The sequence below is a fragment of the Cherax quadricarinatus genome, chromosome 28 (assembly GCF_038502225.1).
Source record: "Cherax quadricarinatus isolate ZL_2023a chromosome 28, ASM3850222v1, whole genome shotgun sequence".
Taxonomy (NCBI): Eukaryota; Metazoa; Arthropoda; class Malacostraca; order Decapoda; family Parastacidae; genus Cherax; species Cherax quadricarinatus.
Genome location: NC_091319.1, coordinates 913,525 through 932,043, shown reverse-complemented (window position 1 = coordinate 932,043; position 18,519 = coordinate 913,525). Strand labels below are relative to the sequence as shown.

The 18,519-nt window shown below is 42.0% G+C and overlaps 1 protein-coding gene across 3 annotated transcripts in view; it reads right to left on the bottom strand.

The window, feature by feature from the left end:
• Positions 1-283: 283 nt before the first annotated feature.
• The window catches only part of LOC128693209 (uncharacterized), a 36,051-nt gene continuing 17,815 nt past the window's right edge, over positions 284-18,519 (bottom strand). For 2 of the 3 annotated variants that reach the window (XM_053782709.2, XM_070089290.1), the window contains exons 5-6: positions 5,062-5,169; positions 284-1,418 (exon numbers count right to left, since the gene is read on the bottom strand). In XM_053782709.2, the coding sequence (XP_053638684.2) occupies positions 1,127-1,418; positions 5,062-5,169 (400 nt within the window). In that variant the 3' untranslated portion in view covers positions 284-1,126. Of the gene's footprint in view, positions 1,419-5,061; positions 5,170-11,274; positions 11,343-18,519 lie in introns of all 3 variants that reach the window. The other variant, XM_070089291.1, reaches the window with a different exon arrangement.

Here is an 18,519-nt window from a genome sequence, read left to right as displayed (position 1 = left end):
TTATGATTCTTTTTTCCATATTGGCCGTCTCCCACTGAGGCAGGGTAGGGCCAAAAAAGCAATACGTACGAGATTTATTCTTTCTCCTTTCAACACACCAGCCATATTTCACCGAGGCGGCGTAGCCCAAAAGGAAAAATGAAAGTAGATGTATTGATATCAAGTATAAAAAATGCAGTTCCCTTAAGGAAAGTGCCTGAATCCCGATAAGGGACTCTAGGTTCAAGATAAAGACTTCTCCCTTTCCTTGGATCAAACCTGATTGCCTCACATTCACATGGGATTATTTTTTTTTTTTTTTTTTTTTTTTAACAAGTCGGCCATCTCCCACCGAGGCAGGGTTCTTCCCTCAATTAAAATACACAAAAATGCAGAACATTGGCCTTTAGTAAAATTCTTCGGGGCTTTAAATTAAGCCAAATTTTCCTGCAAAATTATCCAGTACTGGGAAACGTGGAACAAGTCTGATGAGCAATATTTTTTTTTTTTATGACACTGAAGAAATGTTAGATGTTATTTAAAGCTTCCAACAAAATGCTTTGGGCTATACATTACAATAACAATAGGAAGTTCAGTATAAATACCATAAAAGTGACAGACAATCCAAAATGGCATTTTCAGGATATTGAGTACAAGACACTGCCAAACACTAGGATTGATTAAAATCATAGAATGGAAACGTTTCCTCATTAAAATAAGCGTCTTATCCTTAACTTGTCAGTATTATATACAATACCTGGTTTGAACTATCACAAAATTGTCAGGAAGCAAAACAGTGAAAAACAATAAATGGAAAACTATGATCTACAGCATACTCTGTAACCCTCTCTCCCATCCCTGGTGACAAGCCTGGATAAACAAAATACTCTAAACATACTACAGTATAACCGTAGAAATAGCTAATAATGAGCCAAGAGAAATTTCTCAATCTGATTTTCCACATGAATTTATTAAAATAAGAACAGCACTCTCATAACTTCATATAGCTTAAATCACCCATGCCTATGCTCTCTCAAGAAAACAAGTTTATGGACAAAAATTATATTTTGAAATGGTGCTGCACAATGAAGAATGAAATTCTTTTTAAATTCATTCATTTACCAATAATAACTAATCAATATTTTTTTTATAAATTACTACTTGCCTTCATCTTACCAAAGTTTGTACTCAAAATCTTCATCACCTCTGCATGCTTTAGATTTCCTCCAGATTTCTTGACAGTTCCATAATTTTCTTTCACAAATATAGCAAATGCTCCTGGAGTTCTTGGAGTTTTTGGGGTGGCTCCAGCAGAAATACTAATTCCATTTCCAGTGCTTTGTATCCCTTTCTGGGAGTTCACAACTAGTTCAAATTTACCACGGCAATAGCCGCAAACTTTCTTCTGTGTGTCAAGACTCTTGGAATGCCGTCCAATGCTGAAAATGTTCAATTTATCATTATTAACAGGTACACTATATTATGTAAGTATTTTTTTTTTTTTTTGCCAGAGGCACGCTTACACTGCAGTTATAAAACTACAACATTAACACCCCTCCTTCAGAGCACAAGCACTGTACTTCCCATCTCCAAGACTCGAGTCCAGCCTGCCAGTTTCCCTGAATCCCTTCATAAATATTACCCTGCTCACACTCCAACAGCACGTCAAGTCCTAAAAAAAATTTGTCTCCATTCACTCCTATCTAACATGCTCATGCATGATTGCTGGAAGTCCACACCCCTCGCACACAAAACCTCCTTTACCCCCCCTCCAACCTTTCCTAGGCCTACCCCACCTTCCCTCCACTACGGATTTATATACTCTTGAAATCGTTCTATTTTGTTCCAACCTCTCTACATGTCCAAACTACCTCAACAACCCCTCCTCAACCTTCAGGATAATAGTTTTGGTAATCCCACACCTCCTCCTAATTTCTAAACTACGAATTCTCTGCATTATATTCACACCACACATTGCCCTCAGACATGACATCTCCACTGCCTCCAGCCTTCTTGTTGCAACCTTCACCACCCATGCTTCTCACCCACAAAAAAGGGTTGGAATAACTATACTCTCATACATTCCCCTCTCTGCTTCCATGGACAGTGTTTTGTCTCCACACTCCTCAATGCACCACTCACTTTTTTCCTCTCGTCAATTCTATGATTTGCCTCATCTTTCATAGAGCCATCTGCTGAAACGTCCACTCCCAAATATCTGAATACATTCACCTCCTGCATACTCTCTCTCTCCAACCTGATATCAAAACTTTCGTTACCTAATTTTTCATTATCATCATCACCTTAATCTTTCCTATAGTATTCACTTTTAATTTTCTTCTTTTACATACCCTACCAAACTCATCCCCAAGCTCTGCAACTTCTCTTCAGAATCTCCCAAAAGCAGGGTCATCAGCAAAGAGCAACTGTAACAACTCCCAGTTTGTGTTAGATTATCTTTTAGCCCCACACCTCTTGCCAACACCCAAGCATTCGCTTTTCTTACAATCCCATCTACAAATATATTGAACAACCATGGTGACATCACACATCCTTGTCTAAGGCCTACTTTTACTGGGAAATAATCTCCCTCTCTCCTACATACTCGAACCTGAGCCTCAGTATCCCCGTAAAAACTTTTCACTGCTTTCAATAACCTACCTCCTATTCCATACATTTGCAACATCTGCCACATTGCCCCCCCTATCCACCCTGTCATAAGCCTTTTCCAAATCTGTAAATGCCACAAAAACCTCTTTACCTTCATTTAAATACTGTTCACCTACAAGTTTCACTGTTAACACTTGGACTACACACCCCCTACCCTTCCTAAAGTCTCCTTGCTCATCTGCTATCCTGCTTACTCTTAATTCTTTCAATAATACCTCTACCATACACTTTACCAGGTATACTCAACAGACTTATTCCCATATAATTTTTACACTCTTTTGTCCCCTTTGCCTTTATACAAAGGAACTATGCATGCTCTTTGCCAATCCCTAGGTACCTTACCCCCTTCCATATATTTAATAAATAAAAACACCAACCACTCCAAAATTATATCCCCCACCTGCTTTTAACATTTCTATCTTTATCCCATCAATACCAGCTGCCTTACCCCCTTTCATTCAACCCAATACCTCATGAACTTCCCCCCAACTCAAAACTCGCTCCTCCTCACTCCTACAAGATATTACTCTTCCTTGCCCAATACACGAAATCACAGCTTCCCTATCTTCAACATTTAACAATTCCTCAAAATATTCCCTCCATCTTTCCGATACCTCCAACTCTCCATTCAACAACTCTCCTCTCCTATTTTTAACTATCAAATCCATTTGTTCTGTAGGCTTCCTCAACTTATTAATCTCACTCCAAAACTTTTTCTTATTTTCAACAAAATTTGTTGATAACATCTCACCCACTCTCTCATTTGCTCTCTTTTTACATTGCTTCACCACTCTCTTAACCTCTATTTTCCTCTCCATATACTCCTCCCTCCCTAAATTATTTTTTTTTTTTATTATCTCACTGGCCGATTCCCACCAAGGCAGGGTGGCCGAAAAAGAAAAACTTTCACCATCATTCACTCCATCACTGTCTTGCCAGAAGGGTGCTTTACACTACAGTTTTTAAACTGCAACATTAACACCCCTCCTTCAGAGTGCAGGCACTGTACTTCCCATCTCCAGGACTCAAGTCCGGCCTGCCGGTTTCCCTGAACCCCTTCATAAATGTTACTTTGCTCACACTCCAACAGCACGTCAAGTATTAAAAACCATTTGTCTCCATTCACTCCTATCAACACGCTCATGCATGCCTGCTGGATGTCCAAGCCCCTCGCACACAAAACCTCCTTTACCCCCTCCCTCCAACCTTTCCTAGGCCGACCCCTACCCCACCTTCCTTCCACTACAGACTGATACACTCTTGAAGTCACTCTGTTTCGCTCCATTCTCTCTACATGTCCGAACCACCTCAACAACCCTAAATATTATTTGTAAATAATGAAAAAGAAATATTTTATAAATATTTTAACACTAGAGGAGAGATTAGTAGATAAAAGCAAATCTACCAATATAATGTGCCTTAAAGGAAAATTTCTGAAATATTCAACATGTAAATGTAAATCAATACAGGTTTTTCACTAGTACCTCAATTCATTTATGAAATTTTTGCACATACAAAGATGAAATGAACAAAAGTACTGTAATTGTAGTGCTAAAACACCATGAAATGTTGCTATTATCATAACATTAGATACTGAAAAAAGGTGAGGTTGGTGTAACTTAGAAAATTTCTGCTATGCTCATTTATACCAATGTTGCTGATGAGTGATTATTTTTTTTGCCAACTTCAGTTTTCACAAAATGTTAAGTTATCATCCAATTTTGTTTTTTGTTGCATTCCACTTAGAAATAAAGACTAATCTTTTTTTCTTTCTTTTTAATTTTGCCCCCACAGGTATGTGTTTTCAGGTCTGCCACACTTTAACCCGTAAACGATCCAAGCAGATCTACGTTCACATGTGTAGTGCTACAAAAGTAGATCTACATTTTTTTTACATATTTTCAAATATAACAAAAACAAAGAAAAGATCAAAGTTTTTTTACACATTTTGAAATGTAAAAAAACAAAAAGAAGATCTACTTTTTTTACATACTTTCAAATGTTGAAAAAACGTATATATACGTTTGGACCGTTTACGGGTTAAGGACTAATCATACACAATATGATAAACATAACAAAAGCAGTTTGCTAAGATATGCGTTAGCATACAAGGTTACAGGCAGGCTTTTAGAGCAGTACAACCAATGCGTAATCATTATTTACTGGTGCTGTAGTTCATGGAAGGTCCAATACAGGAAAGTGCATCAACAGGTGCAAGTAAGTGAACTACAAGAAAAAAGGTTGTCCATGAACAGTGTGCATAAAATGGGTAAGATACAGATGAGAAAGTACTGTACTTTGAAGAAAATATATTAACAAAGGAGGCAACAAACAGAATTTATTGGAAGATGAGAATGCACCAATCACAAAGTCACCAAAGAATAAAAGAAATATTTTTTAATCAAAACATACCTGTGTAAGCAACGAGTGCATCTGTATGTATACTTGCAGCTGATCTCGTAAGAGTGGCATCTATTGATGGCAGGAAGTTCTGGAAATGTGCGCACTGCCTGTGCTGCCCTGCAAACCAAATATATACATGAAGGACGAGGTTTACCATAGAAGTGACGAAGGAAAAAAGGTGAGTGGTGCTTTGAGGTATCTGTGGAGACAAAAAACGTTATCCATCCAGAGAGGTAAAGAAGGGAATGTTCAAGAGTATTGTGGTATGAAGCATGGGTTGTAAATGCTGCAGCAAGGAGGCTAGAAGCAGTAGAGATGTCATGTCTAGGGGAAATGTGTGGTGTAAATATTATGCAGAGAATCTGTAGTGTGGAAATTAGGTGGTGGTGGTGTGGAGTTACTAAAAGTATTAGTCAGAGGGCTGAAGAGGGGTTGTTGAGATGGTTTGGTCATTTAGAGAGAACGGATCAAAGTAGAATGACATGGAGAGTGTATAAATCTGTAGGGAAAGGAAGGCAAGGTAGTGGCTGTCCTAGGAAAGATTGGAGGGAGGGGGTAAAGGAGGTTTTGTGGGCGAGGTTCTTGGACTTCCAGCAAGCATGCGTGAGTGTGTTAGATAGGAGTATATGCAGACAAATGGTTTTTGGGACTTGAGCTATTGGAGTGAGCAGGGTAATATTTTGTGAGGGGATTCAGGGAAACCAGTTAGTCAGACTTGAGTCCTGGAGGTGGGAAGTACAATTCCTGCACTTTTAAAGGAGGGGTTTGGGATATTCGCTGTTTGGAGTGACATCTAAACTGTTGTATCTGAGCACCTCTGCAAAGACAGTGATTATGTATGAATGATGGTGAGAGAGTCGAATGATGAAAGTGTTTTCTTTCTTTTTGGCTCACCCTGTCTTAGAAGGAAATGGCCGACATGTTAAAAAAATATATATACAGTAGCCCCCCAAATTCGCGGGAGTCTGTTCCAAGACTACCCACGAATTTGGAAAAATCACAAATTCTGGATGCAGTTAAAAAATGCCCATTTTTATAGTTCAGACCCTAAATATGCCCTAAAACACTTCAATTTAATTTCAAACTCAACTTCACACATCACCCTTCAAAAAAAAAAAAAAAAAAAAAAAAAAATGTAAAGACAAACCCGTATACAGTACTGTACTGCTATGTCTCCCGCAGTACTAGAATGTAAAATACCAATGTTACTCCCATATGTACTGTAAATCGTGCAAGCCCGTTTTCTTTGGTATATGTATGGTAAATATACGGTAATAATTTAATTTAGTAAAAGTATTGTTTATTATGGAAATTTTCCTGAATTTACATTAATATTTATGTTACAAAATTATTAAATTATATTTTTCTTAATATTTAGCATTAAAACACAAATAATGATATATTGCCACACACACACACAAAACACACACACACACACACACACAGTGCAGAAGCTAGAGCATCAGGCGCATATAACAGGAAGGGCACTGCAATGGATCAGAGAATACCTGACAGGGAGGCAACAACGAGTCATGGTACGTAATGATGTATCACAGTGGGCACCTGTGACGAGCGGGGTCCCACAGGGGTCGGTCCTAGGACCAGTGCTATTTTTGGTATATGTGAACGACATGACGGAAGGGTTAGACTCAGAAGTGTCCCTGTTTGCAGATGATGTGAAGTTAATGAGGAGAATTAAATCTGATGAGGACCAGGCAGGACTTCAAAGAGACCTGGACAGACTGGACACCTGGTCCAGCAAATGGCTTCTCGAATTTAATCCTGCCAAATGCAAAGTCATGAAGATAGGGGAAGGGCACAGAAGACCACAGACAGAGTATAGGCTAGGTGGCCAAAGACTGCAAACCTCACTCAAGGAGAAAGATCTTGGGGTGAGTATAACACCGAGCATGTCTCCGGAAGCACACATCAATCAGATAACTGCTGCAGCATATGGGCGCCTGGCAAACCTGAGAACAGCATTCCGATACCTTAGTAAGGAATCATTCAAGACACTGTACACCGTGTATGTCAGGCCCATACTGGAGTATGCAGCACCTGTTTGGAACCCGCACTTGATAAAGCACGTCAAGAAACTAGAGAAAGTACAAAGGTTTGCAACAAGGTTAGTTCCAGAGCTAAGGGGAATGTCCTATGAAGAAAGATTAAGGGAAATCGGCCTGACGACACTGGAGGACAGGAGGGTCAGGGGAGACATGATAACGACATATAAAATACTGCGTGGAATAGACAAGGTGGACAAGGACAGGATGTTCCAGGGAGGGGACACAGAAACAAGAGGCCACAATTGGAAGTTGAAGACACAAATGAGTCAGAGAGATAGTAGGAAGTATTTCTTCAGTCATAGAGTTGTAAGGCAGTGGAACAGCCTAGAAAATGACGTAGTGGAGGCAGGAACCATACACAGTTTTAAGACGAGGTTTGATAAAGCTCATGGAGCGGGGAGAGAGAGGGCCTAGTAGCAACCGGTGAAGAGGCGGGGCCAGGAGCTAGGACTCGACCCCTGCAACCACAAATAGGTGAGTACACACACACACACACACACACACACACAAACGCGGATGGAATAACGAATAAACATGAGGAGTGGAACGAAAGAATCAGTGAAAAAACCCCAGACATCATAGCAGTCACAGAAACAAAACTCGCTGAGACAATAACAGACACAATCTTCCCAACGGGATATCAGATCCTGAGGAAAGATAGAAGGAGTAGAGGGGGAGGAGGGGTTGCACTGCTCATAAAACACCGATGGGGATTTGAGGAAATGGAAGGCATGGACATGATTGGAGAAAGAGACTACATTGTAGGTACAATTCAGTCCGGAGAACATAAAGTAGTCATTGGAGTGATGTATAACCCACCACAGAACTGCAGGAGGCCAAGAGAGGAGTACGAAGAAAACAACAGGGTGATGGTGGACACACTGGCTGAGGTGGCAAGAAGAGCTCACTTGAGCAGAGCAAAGTTACTGGTAATGGGCGATTTCAACCACAGGGAGATCGACTGGGAAAACCTGGAGCCACATGGGGGTCCCGAAACATGGAGAGCCAAGATGATGGATGTGGTACTTGAAAACCTCATGCATCAACATGTCAGGGACACAACCAGAGAGAGAGGGGAGGATGAGCCAGCAAGACTGGATCTTGTGTTCACCCTGAGCAGTTCAGACATTGAGGACATCACTTACAAGAGGCCCCTTGGAGTTAGCGATCACGTGGTTCTGAGTTTTGATTATATAGTAGCGTTACAAGTGGAGAAGGTAACAGGAACTGAAGGGGACAGGCCAAACTATAAAAGGGGGGACTACACAGGTATGAGAAACTTCCTGCAGGAGGTTCAGTGGGACAGAGAAATGGTAGGAAAATCAGTAAACGAGATGATGGAATATGTGGCAACAAAGTGCAAGGAGGCAGAGGAAAGGTTTGTTCCCAAGGGAAACAGAAATAATAAGAAGACCAAAACGAGTCCTTGGTTTACCCGAAGGTGTAGGGAGGCAAAAACTAAGTGCAACAGAGAATGGAAAAGGTACAGGAGACATAGGACCCAGGAAAACGAGGAGATTAGTAGAAGAGCCAGAAACGAGTATGCACAGATAAGGAGGGAGGCCCAGCGACAGTATGAAAACGACATAGCATCGAAAGTCAAATCTGACCCGAAACTGCTGTATAGCCACATTAGGAGGAAGACAACAGTCAAGGACCAGGTGATAAGGCTGAGGAAAGAAGGTGGAGAACTCACAAGAAACGATCAAGAGGTATGTGAGGAGCTCAACACGAGATTTAAGGAAGTATTTACAGTAGAGACAGGAAGGACTCTGGGGGGACAGACCAGATGGGGACACCAGCAAGGAATACACCAACAAGTGTTGGACGACATACATACAGATGAGGAGGAGGTGAAGAAACAGTTAAGGGACATCGATACCTCAAAGGCAATGGGACCGGACAACATCTCCCCGTGGGTCCTTAGAGAGGGAGCAGATATGTTGTGAGTGCCACTTACCACAATCTTCAACACGTCCCTGGAAACTGGGCAACTACCTGAGGTATGGAAGACGGCAAATGTAGTTCCCATTTTTAAAAAAGGAGACAGAAAAGAGGCACTAAACTATAGACCTGTGTCATTGACGTGTATAGTATGCAAAATTATGGAGAAGATTATCAGGAGGAGAGAGGTGGAGCACCTGGAACGGAACAAGAGTATAAATGCCAACCAGCACGGATTCACGGAAGGCAAATCCTGTGTCACAAACCTTCTGGAGTTTTATGATAAAATAACAGAAGTAAGACACGAGAGAGAGGGGTGGGTTGATTGCATCTTCTTGGACTGCAAGAAGGCCTTTGACACAGTTCCTCACAAGAGATTAGTGCAGAAGCTAGAGCATCAGGCGCATATAACAGGAAGGGCACTGCAATGGACCAGAGAATACCTGACAGGGAGGCAACAACGAGTCATGGTACGTAATGATGTATCACAGTGGGCACCTGTGACGAGCGGGGTCCCACAGGGGTCGGTCCTAGGACCAGTGCTATTTTTGGTATATGTGAACGACATGATGGAAGGGTTAGACTCAGAAGTGTCCCTGTTTGCAGATGATGTGAAGTTAATGAGGAGAATTAAATCTGATGAGGACCAGGCAGGACTTCAAAGAGACCTGGACAGACTGGACACCTGGTCCAGCAAATGGCTTCTCGAATTTAATCCTGCCAAATGCAAAGTCATGAAGATAGGGGAAGGGCACAGAAGACCACAGAGTATAGGCTAGGTGGCCAAAGACTGCAAACCTCACTCAAGGAGAAAGATCTTGGGGCGAGTATAACACCGAGCATGTCTCCGGAAGCACACATCAATCAGATAACTGCTGCAGCATATGGGCGCCTGGCAAACCTGAGAACAGCATTCCGATACCTTAGTAAGGAATCGTTCAAGACACTGTACACCGTGTATGTCAGGCCCATACTGGAGTGTGCAGCACCTGTTTGGAACCCGCACTTGATAAAGCACGTCAAGAAACTAGAGAAAGTACAAAGGTTTGCGACAAGGTTAGTTCCAGAGCTAAGGGGAATGTCCTATGAAGAAAGATTAAGGGAAATCGGCCTGACGACACTGGAGGACAGGAGGGTCAGGGGAGACATGATAACGACATATAAAATACTGCGTGGAATAGACAAGGTGGACAAAGACAGGATGTTCCAGGGAGGGGACACAGAAACAAGAGGCCACAATTGGAAGTTGAAGACACAAATGAGTCAGAGAGATATTAGGAAGTATTTCTTCAGTCATAGAGTTGTAAGGCAGTGGAATAGCCTAGAAAATGACATAGTGGAGGCAGGGACCATACACAGTTTTAAGACGAGGTTTGATAAAGCTCATGGAGCGGGGAGAGAGAGGGCCCAGTAGCAACCGGTGAAGAGGCGGGGCCAGGAGCTAAGACTCGACCCCTGCAACCACAAATAGGTGAGTATACACACACACACACACACTATGTGGCAACAAAATGCAAGGAGGCAGAGGAGAGGTTTGTTCCCAAGGGAAACAGAAATAATGGGAAGAACAGAACGAGTCCTTGGTTCACCCAAAGGTGTAGGGAGGCAAAAACTAGGTGTACTAGAGAATGGAAAAGGTACAGAAGACAGAGAACTCAGGAAAATAAAGAGTTTAGCCGAAGAGCCAGAAATGAATATGCACAGATAAGAAGGGAGGATCAGCGACAATATGAAAATGACATAGCATCGAAAGTCAAGACTGACCCGAAGCTGTTGTACAGCCACATCAGGAGGAAAACAACAGTCAAGGACCAGGTAATCAGACTGAGGAAGGGTGATGGGGAATTCACAAGAAACGACCGAGAGGTATGTCAGGAGCTCAACACGAGATTTAAAGAAGTATTTACAGTGGAAACCAGTAGGACTCCAGGAAATCAGAACAGGGGGGTACACCAGCAAGTGCTGGATGAGGTAAATATAACCAAGGAGGAAGTGAAGAAGCTGCTATGCGAACTTGACACCTCAAAGGCGGTGGGACCAGACAACATCTCTCCGTGGGTCCTTAAAGAGGGAGCAGAGATATTGTGTGTGCCATTAACAAAGATCTTCAACACATCATTTGAAACTGGGCAACTCCCCGAGGTATGGAAGATGGCAAATGTAGTCCCAATTTTTAAAAAGGGAGACAGACATGAGGCACTAAACTACAGACCTGTATCACTAACGTGGATAGTATGCAAGGTCATGGAGAAGATCATCAGGAGGAGAGTGGTGGAGCACCTGGAAAGAAACAAGTGTATAATTGACAACCAGCATGGTTTCAGGGAAGGAAAATCCTGTGTCACAAACCTACTAGAGTTTTATGACAAGGTGACAGAAGTAAGACAAGAGAGAGAGGGGTGGATCGACTGCATTTTTTTGGACTGCAAAAAGGCCTTCGACACAGTTCCTCACAAGAGGTTACTGAAAAAGCTAGAAGATCAGGCACACATAACAGGAAAGGCACTGCAATGGATCAGAGAATACCTGACAGGGAGGCAACAACGAGTCATGGTACGTGACGAGGTGTCAGAGTGGGCGCTTGTGACAAGCGGGGTTCCACAGGGGTCAGTCCTAGGACCTGTGCTGTTCTTGGTATATGTGAACGACATAACGGAAGGGATAGACTCAGAAGTGTCCTTGTTTGCAGATGATGTGAAGTTAATGAGAAGAATCAAATCGGATGAGGATCAGGCAGGACTACAAAGAGACCTGGACAGGCTACAAGCCTGGTCCAGAAACTGGCTCCTTGAGTTTAACCCTGCCAAATGCAAAGTCATGAAGATTGGGGAAGGGCAAAGAAGACCGCAGACACAATATAGTTTAGATGGCCAAAGACTGCAAACCTCACTCAAGGAAAAAGATCTGGGGGTGAGTATAACACCGAGCATATCTCCTGAGGCGCACATAAATCAGATAACTGCTGCAGCATACGGGCGCCTGGCAAACCTACGGATAGCGTTCCGATACCTCAATAAGGAGTCGTTCAAGACACTGTATACCATTTACGTCAGGCCCATGCTGGAGTATGCAGCACCAGTTTGGAATCCACACCTAGTCAAGCACGTCAAGAAATTAGAGAAAGTGGAAAGGTTTGCAACAAGACTAGTCCCAGAGCTACGGGGATTGTCGTACGAAGAAAGGTTGAGGGAAATCGGCCTGACGACACTGGAGGCCAGGAGGGTCAGGGGAGACATGATAACGACATATAAAATACTGCGCAGAATAGACACGGTGGACAAAGACAGGATGTTCCAGAGATGGGACACATACACAAGAGGTCACAATTGGAAGTTGAAGACTCAGATGAATCAAAGGGATGTTAGGAAGTATTTCTTCAGTCATAGAGTAGTCAAGTCGTGGAATAATCTAGAAAGTGAAGTAGTGGAGGCGGGAACCATACATAGTTTTAAGGCGAGGTATGATAAAGCTCATGGAGCAGGGAGAGAGAGGACCTAGTAGCAATCAGTGAAGAGGCGGGGCCAGGAGCTATGACTCGACCCCTGCAACCACAAATAGGTGAGTACAAATAGGTGAGTACACACACACACACACACGCAGTGGTCCCTCAATAATCGTCCGGCTCGATAGTCGTCCTTTTCGGAAATCGTTGCGTTATTTTTGTCCAAACAATGGCTCGCAAATGGTCGGTTTACTCGCTAATCGTCCTTCGTCCAGGACGCATACTCATGCTCTGAGCGGCCTCAGCCTCCCTTCCCAGCCAGTGTGCCATTGTTTACCAGTGAGCGACGGTCCCCTCACATGTTCATACGAAATATTTCATAATACAGAGGCCCCTCAATAATCGTCCGGCCTGAAAGTCGTCCATTTCGGAAATAGTCGCGTTATTTCATCTAAACATTAGCTCGCAAATGGTCTGTTAACTCGCTAATCGTCTTTCGTCCTGGACGCGTACTCACGGCTCTGAGCGGCCTCGGCCTCCCTTCCCAGCCAGTGTGTCATTGTTTACCAGTGAGCGACGGTCCCCTCACGTGTTCATACAAAATATTTCATAATATTCCATTCATTTTAGTGCTTGCAAGTGCTAAATAAGCTACCATGGCTCCAAAGAAAGCCCCTAGTGCCAAGCCTTTCGTAAAGAAGGTGAGAAATACGATTGAATTTAAGAAAAACATCATTGAATAATATGAAAGTGGCGTACGTGTGGGCGAACTGGCCAGGATGTATAGCAAATCCCGTACAACCATATCTTCAATCATAGCCAAGAAAAAGGAAATCAAGGAAGCTGTTGTTGCAAAGGGGGTAAATATTTTTTTTATTTTATTATTATCACACTGGCCGATTCCCACCAAGGCAGGGTGGCCCGAAAAAGAAAAACTTTCACCATCATTCACTCCATCACTGTCTTGCCAGAAGGGTGCTTTACACTACAGTTTTTAAACTGCAACATTAACACCCCTCCTTCAGAGTGCAGGCACTGTACTTCCCATCTCCAGGATTCAAGTCCGGCCTGCCGGTTTCCCTGAATCCCTTCATAAATGTTACTTTGCTCACACTCCAACAGCACGTCAAGTATTAAAAACCATTTCTCTCCATTCACTCCTATCAAACACACTCACGCACGCCTGCTGGAAGTCCAAGCCCCTCGCACACAAAACCTCCTTTACCCCCTCCCTCCAACCTTTCCTAGGCCGACCCCTACCCCGCCTTCCTTCCACTACAGACTGATACACTCTTGAAGTCATTCTGTTTCGCTCCATTCTCTCTACATGTCCGAACCACCTCAACAACCCTTCCTCAGCCCTCTGGACAACAGTTTTGGTAATCCCGCACCTCCTCCTAACTTCCAAACTACGAATTCTCTGCATTATATTCACACCACACATTGCCCTCAGACATGACATCTCCACTGCCTCCAGCCTTCTCCTCGCTGCAACATTCATTACCCACGCTTCACACCCATATAAGAGCGTTGGTAAAACTATACTCTCATACATTCCCCTCTTTGCCTCCAAGGACAAATTTCATTGTCTCCACAGACTCCTAAGTGCACCACTCACTCTTTTTCCCTCATCAATTCTATGATTCACCTCATCTTTCATAGACCCATCACTGACACGTCCACTCCCAAATATCTGAATACGTTCACCTCCTCCATACTCTCTCCCTCCAATCTGATATTCAATCTTTCATCACCTAATCTTTTTGTTATCCTCATAACCTTACTCTTTCCTGTATTCACCTTTAATTTTCTTCTTTTGCACACCCTACCAAATTCATCCACCAATCTCTGCAACTTCTCTTCAGAATCTCCCAAGAGCACAGTGTCATCAGCAAAGAGCAGCTGTGACAACTCCCACTTTGTGTGTGATTCTTTATCTTTTAACTCCACGCCTCTTGCCAAGACCCTCGCATTTACTTCTCTTACAACCCCATCTATAAATATATTAAACAACCATGGTGACATCACACATCCTTGTCTAAGGCCTACTTTTACTGGGAAAAATTTTCCCTCTTTCCTACATACTCTAACTTGAGCCTCACTATCCTCGTAAAAACTCTTCACTGCTTTCAGTAACCTACCTCCTACACCATACACTTGCAACATCTGCCACATTGCCCCCCTATCCACCCTGTCATACGCCTTTTCCAAATCCATAAATGCCACAAAGACCTCTTTAGCCTTATCTAAATACTGTTCACTTATATGTTTCACTGTAAACACCTGGTCCACACACCCCCTACCTTTCCTAAAGCCTCCTTGTTCATCTGCTATCCTATTCTCCGTCTTACTCTTAATTCTTTCAATTATAACTCTACCATACACTTTACCAGGTATACTCAACAGACTTATCCCCCTATAATTTTTGCACTCTCTTTTATCCCCTTTGCCTTTATACAAAGGAACTATGCATGCTCTCTGCCAATCCCTAGGTACCTTACCCTCTTCCATACATTTATTAAATAATTGCACCAACCACTCCAAAACTATATCCCCACCTGCTTTTAACATTTCTATCTTTATCCCATCAATCCCGGCTGCCTTACCCCCTTTCATTTTACCTACTGCCTCACGAACTTCCCCCACACTCACAACTGGCTCTTCCTCACTCCTACAAGATGTTATTCCTCCTTGCCCTATACACGAAATCACAGCTTCCCTATCTTCATCAACATTTAACAATTCCTCAAAATATTCCCTCCATCTTCCCAATACCTCTAACTCTCCATTTAATAACTCTCCTCTCCTATTTTTAACTGACAAATCCATTTGTTCTCTAGGCTTTCTTAACTTGTTAATCTCACTCCAAAACTTTTTCTTATTTTCAACAAAATTTGTTGATATCTCACCCACTCTCTCATTTGCTCTCTTTTTACATTGCTTCACCACCTAAAAGTTATAACACAAGTTTCTATTGGAAAACAGTTCGGATAACATTGTTTGCTCAACTAAGAATCCTTCAGGTCCCAATCTAAGTAGTTAAGCGGGATCCACTGTATATTTAATGCAACCTACTTATCCGGATTCCATCCAGTATTCATACTCATGCACCTACTGTCACTGCTGTGTCTAACACCCCAACAATTAATATAGCTAACACCATCAGTTCTGTATTACTTCTTTCAACAAACCAGCAGTATCCCACCAAGGAAGAATGGCCAAAAAGATAAGCAAAAGTTTATCTTTTTAAATTTACCAATGTTGCAACCCCTGAATGGGTTGCAATGATTATTATGTATATATATAATTATCTTTTCATATAATTTTATATTGCTTATATTTGCGATAATAGCTAAATCGTAAATGTATTGCTTTATATTATTATTTGACTTAGTTATGTTGTTAGGTAGGATGTAACATATTATGTGCTCAGTTCAAGTCTTGATTGTCTAACTACTGTAATTATCACTCTTTGCTCGTTTCCCTGCCGGCTTCTTGCTGGGCAGCGACCCACGGAGCTATCACGTGATCGAGGGGGATGTGTCCTCACCTCGCCTGAAGTATTCAGTCTGATCTAGACTCTCTTGGTGGTTGGACAGATTGTCTGTCTCATTATTCTTGTTAGTTCTGTAGAACTCTGTTCACAGAACATTGTATAGACTTAGTGATTTTCGACGTTGTACTGAGGTTGTGTGTCGCATAGACACTCTGAGCAACTCAGGTCCTGAGCTGTAGCTTCTGACCTAACTTGTACTGGTATCCGTGTATTATCACAGTCGGGGATTTTCTTATGCTGAACTTAGATTCAGTAGTATGGGAGTTCGGTGACTTTTGTGGAGGATCTGCAGATGGTCCCTACTTAGTGTCGTTATATTATCTCCTTGTTCCTGATTCTGTGTCGCAGTTGCTTGTTATATTGCTATTGGGCTTAGCATTCTTTTTATTGTTCAAGCAGACTGTTCTGATTGCCAGTTGGTCAAGAAGTTAGTTTATTTGAGGACTTTGTCAGTCACTTGTTTAAGTCTAGTCAAGTAGTGAGACATAGCGAACTACTCAGAGCACTTACACACAAACTTACTTGTATATATTTGTAATATCTTATTAAATGTTAATGTACTAGATGGTACTTAAGAATTATAAATGTGATATGTGCTTTCAGCACAATACTATTGTATACGAGAGAAGTGATTATTATTATTTTGATTACTGTGATCAATTTAATTTGATATACCTCTAGACGATACTTAATAAATTTATTAAATTTTTAATTTCTCTAGTTAGTAGCCTACCAAATGTAATCCTGAAGCACTATTGAATCATACTGAATTCTAATGGATAATTGGACAAGGATACTGACTAATTGTTACGAAAACCCAGTAACACGCTGGATGCTAGAAGGGAAGTCCTTTCTAGTATTCACTGGAGATCTCTAAGCTTTTAGAATCGCATTTTATGTAACAAATGGGGGCCTGTCCGGGATGCTCTTGATCCAAGGTGTTGGAGAAATTGTCCAGTTTGACATACTAGTAACACTATGGTCAAACACTTTGAGTACTTTCCTAATCTGAAGACTTTGAGTTTAGTCTTGTACAACATACTAGGTGGATGTATGTACTTGACCGAGTCTCTTGATCTAAGGAGATGGAAATACTGTTTATGAGCTCTAGTTCTAAGACAACCAACACTAAAATTCCTATCAGGATTATAGTTTCCCATAATCACTCTCTCGTAGTACAATTATTTTCGTTAAGTATGCCAAAGTGAAACAGTTAATTGATACTCCGACTTTGTCTGAGTTGAGTACATTAAAACTTCAGACGTGTTGGCGAGTAGCCAAATATCTCGGTGTGACGTATAACAGGAATTACACCGCAGAAACTGTCAGAGCGTTTATTAAAGATATATTGTTTCCTGCTCATACAGAGATGACTGAATATGATTCAGATTCAGAAAGCCTAGTGTCACAATTAGGAAGTATAACTCTATTTGATGACTTAGAAGAAAGAGCAACTAAGGCAGAAGTGACCCTAGTGTCTGAGCCTAGTGTAGCTCAGTTCTCGCTCACTCCTTCCCTCACTGACACAATAGTACAGAGTATAGCTGGTAGTATGACTCAGCCTAATACTAGTACTGTGTATGCTACACCTGTATCTACTTATCATAGACCAGATCTAGACTCTCTAGGGACGGTTGGACGAGGTGCCCGACCTAAGGATAGTCCAGAAAGACATGTTAATTTCCCTACTCCTCCATTACCCACTGGTCCTATCTCTCAGGAACAGTTTGAGAGGTTTGAACACCTCATTATGTTGCAGACTGCACAAATAGAGGCACAGAGGAAATTGAACGAAGATGATTTCCAGAGGGAAAATGTTCGTCTGGGAAGACAACAGACTGATAGATCACAGGACACATTTAATGTGCAGAAAGCTGCATCCATGGTTCCTAAGTTTTTTGAGAGTGACTTAGACACCTATTTTGATGTGTTTGAGAACCAGGCACGTGCTACGAACTGGCCACATAAGCACTGGGCTACCTTGTTGCACACAGCTTTGACAGGAAGAGCTCAAACTTGTACTGCTGCTTTACCATTTGCCAAGTACATTAGTTATGACGCTGTCAAGCAAACTATTCTAGAGACATATAACTTGTTACCTGTAAGTTATCAAAGCGCATTTCGTACGTTACAACGACGACCAGATCAAACTTGTGTAGAGTTTGCTCGTGAGAAAAAAGTTGCATTTGAGAGATGGTCTAGAGCTGCTAAATGTAACAATGACGACAGTCTAGTTCAGTTGTTACTACATAAAGAGTTTAACAACTGTATGTCTGCGGACTTACAAGAATATCTGATCGATCATACTACCTCGGATATTCTGGAAACTGCAGCATTAGCAGACAATTACGAGATTTCTCACAAACTTGTACGTACTAAAACACAGAGAAACATGGCAACTAAAAATTGTCCTAGAAGTTGGCAACCTAAATCAGCTGCTCATTGCCGGCCTGATGTAC